Source organism: Cynara cardunculus, assembly GCF_001531365.2.
Source record: "Cynara cardunculus var. scolymus isolate 2C chromosome LG 12, CcrdV1, whole genome shotgun sequence".
In the NCBI taxonomy this organism is placed as follows: domain Eukaryota; kingdom Viridiplantae; phylum Streptophyta; class Magnoliopsida; order Asterales; family Asteraceae; genus Cynara; species Cynara cardunculus.
In genome coordinates this window covers 6,496,690-6,500,655 of record NC_037539.1, presented here as the reverse complement: position 1 = coordinate 6,500,655, position 3,966 = coordinate 6,496,690, and the positions used below count along the sequence as shown (strand labels likewise).

The 3,966-nt window shown below is 33.1% G+C and overlaps 1 protein-coding gene across 1 annotated transcript; it reads left to right on the top strand.

The window, feature by feature from the left end:
* The first annotated feature begins 1,996 nt into the window (after positions 1 to 1,996).
* On the top strand, positions 1,997 to 3,244 carry LOC112522834 (protein JINGUBANG-like). The gene has a single exon (XM_025132148.1). It carries the CDS (start codon positions 1,997 to 1,999, stop codon positions 3,242 to 3,244), a length of 1,248 nt encoding a protein of 415 aa, XP_024987916.1.
* The last annotated feature ends 722 nt before the right edge of the window (positions 3,245 to 3,966 follow it).

The window sequence follows — 3,966 nt, the reverse complement described above, 5'->3', positions numbered from 1 at the left end:
CAATGCCTCTTACCACAATAAGGTAAACTATTGTATACAATATCGTTTTGGTGGACTCAAATCTTACCCGATAAGTAAATAATAGTGTTAAATTATCGGTAAACATTTATCGAGTAAGTATTTGGTAAACGACCCTAAGTCTTGTGATCGACGCTTGAATATTTCTTCAGGATCTAATAAAATTTATTTGCCCTAAATAATTAAAATTCTAGTCTAATCAATTCTTTATACAAATTAATTAATTTCAACGGTGATTTAAGAGGAAAAAACTAATGTGGTGAGAAAATATTTTAATTCACTTTTTTTTATATCGATTAATTTATATTCTTTAACACTTAGGTGACGTTTGTTTTTTAAGAGGTTCTAAAGTCTGAAGTCTGATTTCACTTCTGAATTTTAAGAGGTGGTACTGGAATCTGAAATCTGAATCAGTCATACTGTTTGTTTTTACGTCTGAAATATGAAATCTGAATCAGTCAAGTTTTGGATCTGATAGATTTGGATCGGGATCTGATAGATTTGGATCGATCTGGGTCATGATTTTACGAGAATATGTGGATCGATCTGGGTCGTGATTGATTTGGAGATCGAATGTCTTGCAAGATAGATTTGGAGATCGAATGTCTTGCGAGATAGATTTGGAGGACTAAATCTGGAGGTGAGGATGGATGGGAGAGTCTGGAGGCAGCGATTAAGAGGATTTAAGTGATTATGTTATCACTTTTTTTTCCAGAGCAAATTAAGAGTTTTTCAGCTCTTATTTATATATAAAAAATAAACGGTCTGAAAATAAAAATGTCTGACCGATTTAGACTTAAAAGACATTAAGTGGTTTTTTTCAAAAAAACAAAGAAGCGCTTAAACATATTTCCCGATCAAATGTGATGACATATGTCTCTATTTATTTCTTTAAACCAGCACTGTGTGCATGTGATAAAGTAAAATGTAATTGTAGTAAATTAAAAATGAAAAATTAATAAAAAATTATATTAAAAAAAATCTGAAAATCATTTTTGAGAAAAAAAATTACAATTATTTGAACATGTTTTATTATTTTAAATTACTTGTAAACAAAAACCCAAGATAAATATATTGACACGTATATCCAATTTTATAATTTTATGTATGTTTGTTTAATTTATTATAATTAAAGTATTTTAGATTTTGTAAAAAAAAAAAGATACATGGGCTAGTTAATAGTTGTTTAATGATTTGATGCAGAATGATTAAAAGATTTTTATAATATAATGCAAAATTAAATATAATTGTTTGGTAATTATTTATAATGAAATCATGGCACTGAATGGTTAAGAAGGCTCATGATATAAAATCATTCAAGGAGTTTTATAATCATTAAGAAACATATTTTTTTTTGCCAAACAAGATTCACCTCTTAACGATTCAAATGTTACCTCTTAATAAAACTATTAAGAAGTAAACAAACAAGATCGTTAATTTAATTTAATTTTATTGATGTACAATTTTGAATAAAGATAAAGCATTCAATTCCTATGGATGTGATTACCCTTTATTTGAACTTTGCTTATTTGTTAGTTTTACCGATTCTAGAAATTCTATGTGTACTGCAATAATTTGTAATATTTATTATTATATTTTTTTTAATATTTTTGTCAAATTATATTTTTTTTCGTGAGACCCATAAGATCAATTTATATTTATTGATCAACTTTATAAGTTAATGATCTAACGGTCTAAATTGCACGGTGGCAATTTGGTAATTATTAAGAAATCTCGTGACGTTTATTAATATTTAGATTGTCAGATTATAAATCTAATTTAAGGGTTGAGAATTGATCTTACGAGTCTCACGAAAAACCATTGGTCTCACCTGATCTCAAGTGTGTATATATATATATATCCTCTGTTGGCACCATCAGTTTTCTTTCAATTCATTTTCAACCTATTTGATTAATCTTTCACGTTACATTGATCAAATTTTGCAAAAAACACCATTTATTTGGATGCCTCACCCACAATGAATTCCTTGATTTCCAGCGAATTGCTTGCAATCCCACTTCTATCAATCAAAATAACAGGCAGCGCCAGTAACAGCAGTGACGCCGGCAGTAACGACGATGAGATCCCGGCGCCGGCAGCACCCCAACCTTTCGTCCACTATGGGATTCCCAAAACACCCTCATCCTTCGCCTACCACCACCCACTATCCACCGTCACCGGCCACACAGAATCCGTTTCTTGCCTTGCGTTATGTGGAGAATTCATCCTCAGTGCATCTCATGCTAAAGAAATCATGGTTTGGCAACAACCCGATCTCCGTCTGTTCACCAAGTTCGGCCATGGACGTGGCTCCGTCAAGGCCATCGTTACCGTCGGAAGCAAAATCTTTACAGCCCATCAAGATTCCAAGATTAGGGTTTGGAAGGTTTCAAGAAGCCTTGAAAACATCTTCAAACTCGTTGAAACTCTTCCAACCACAAAAGATTATCTTGGTAAGTTCATGAACCACACTAACTACATCCAAACACGACGCCATCACCGACGTTTATGGATCGAACACACCGACACCATTTCATGTTTATCGATTCATAACGACCTAATCTACTCTGGTTCTTGGGATAGAACCATAAAGATCTGGAGACTATCAGACTACAAATGTTTAGAATCGATCAAAGCCCACGACGACGCCATTAACGCTTTGACAACCAGCAAAGGAACCGTCCTCTCCGCCTCTGCAGATGGCAAGATCAAGGCATGGGAGAGACGACAACGACGACCAGAAGGTTCACATGTCTTAAAGTTCATTCTTGAAGGACACAAAGACATATCCGTAAACTCAGTGGTGGTTTCCGGCGACGGCACGGTGGTTTACGGTTGTGGGTCGGATGGTTATGTGATGGGGTGGTCATCGGATGATAATTGGAAGAAGGTGTTTGAAGTGCAAGCACATAAAATGGCGGTTTTGTGCATGTGTATGAAAGGGGAGATTCTGTGCACAGGTTCAACCGATCACAGTATTGGAGTATGGAAGAAGGAAGTCAAAGGGTTGACTAAAATTGGTGTGATGTTGGGTCATGAAGGACCAATCAAATGTTTACAAGTGTCACCAAGTAGTATTGGTGGTGGGTTTTTGGTGTATAGTGGCAGTCTTGATAAGAGTATTAGGGTTTGGTGGGTTCCACAGTATTCTGGTAGGACAAAAGTAGAGGATTTTAACTCTCCAGTTAAAATCACAAAGGCAATCACTACTCCCATTTTATTCTAGTTAAAATCCGGTTCGATCGTTAATTTATAGCTATCATCAATGTTATCATTGTAATTGATTTGAAGTGTTCGGTTTAAAACAATCGAGTAAGCGCTTAAAGATGAATTCGACTCTATTACTTGCTTATTGGGTAAGATTTTAGTCTATCAAAACAACATCGTATGTAACAATTTACCCGGTAAGCGCTAACCGTGATAAGAGTCTTCGCCATCACTTACCGGACAAGACTTTCGGTCGCTCTTACCAGGTAATATTCTTGGTCCTTATTATATTAATTCGATAAAAAAAATTGATTTAGTAAGCACTTATCCAAATAAGCATTTGATAAACGGGTCAAATTTAAGATGACATGTGAAGTTGAGTCCATATATCATATCAAACTCGATGTATGTTTATATTGACACATAGTTTGAATAATAAACTACATCAAATTCCCACTTAAACTTTATAATGAATAGTTTTCTTGAATTAGGATAAGTTATCATAAATATTTTATAGTTATATATGGGGTGGCTAATGGCACCCCTATCATGTGCTAATGCCACCCTTAAGTAGTCTTTAATCATTGTGTTTTATAATTTTTTGTGTTTTTTTGTGATTATTACTTTTTATTTTATTATTAATTAAAGAAAATTTTAATTAATATATATTATTTATTTTATTTTCTGTTTTATTTATTTATTTATATTACATTTTAATTAATATAAATTATTAATAAATAT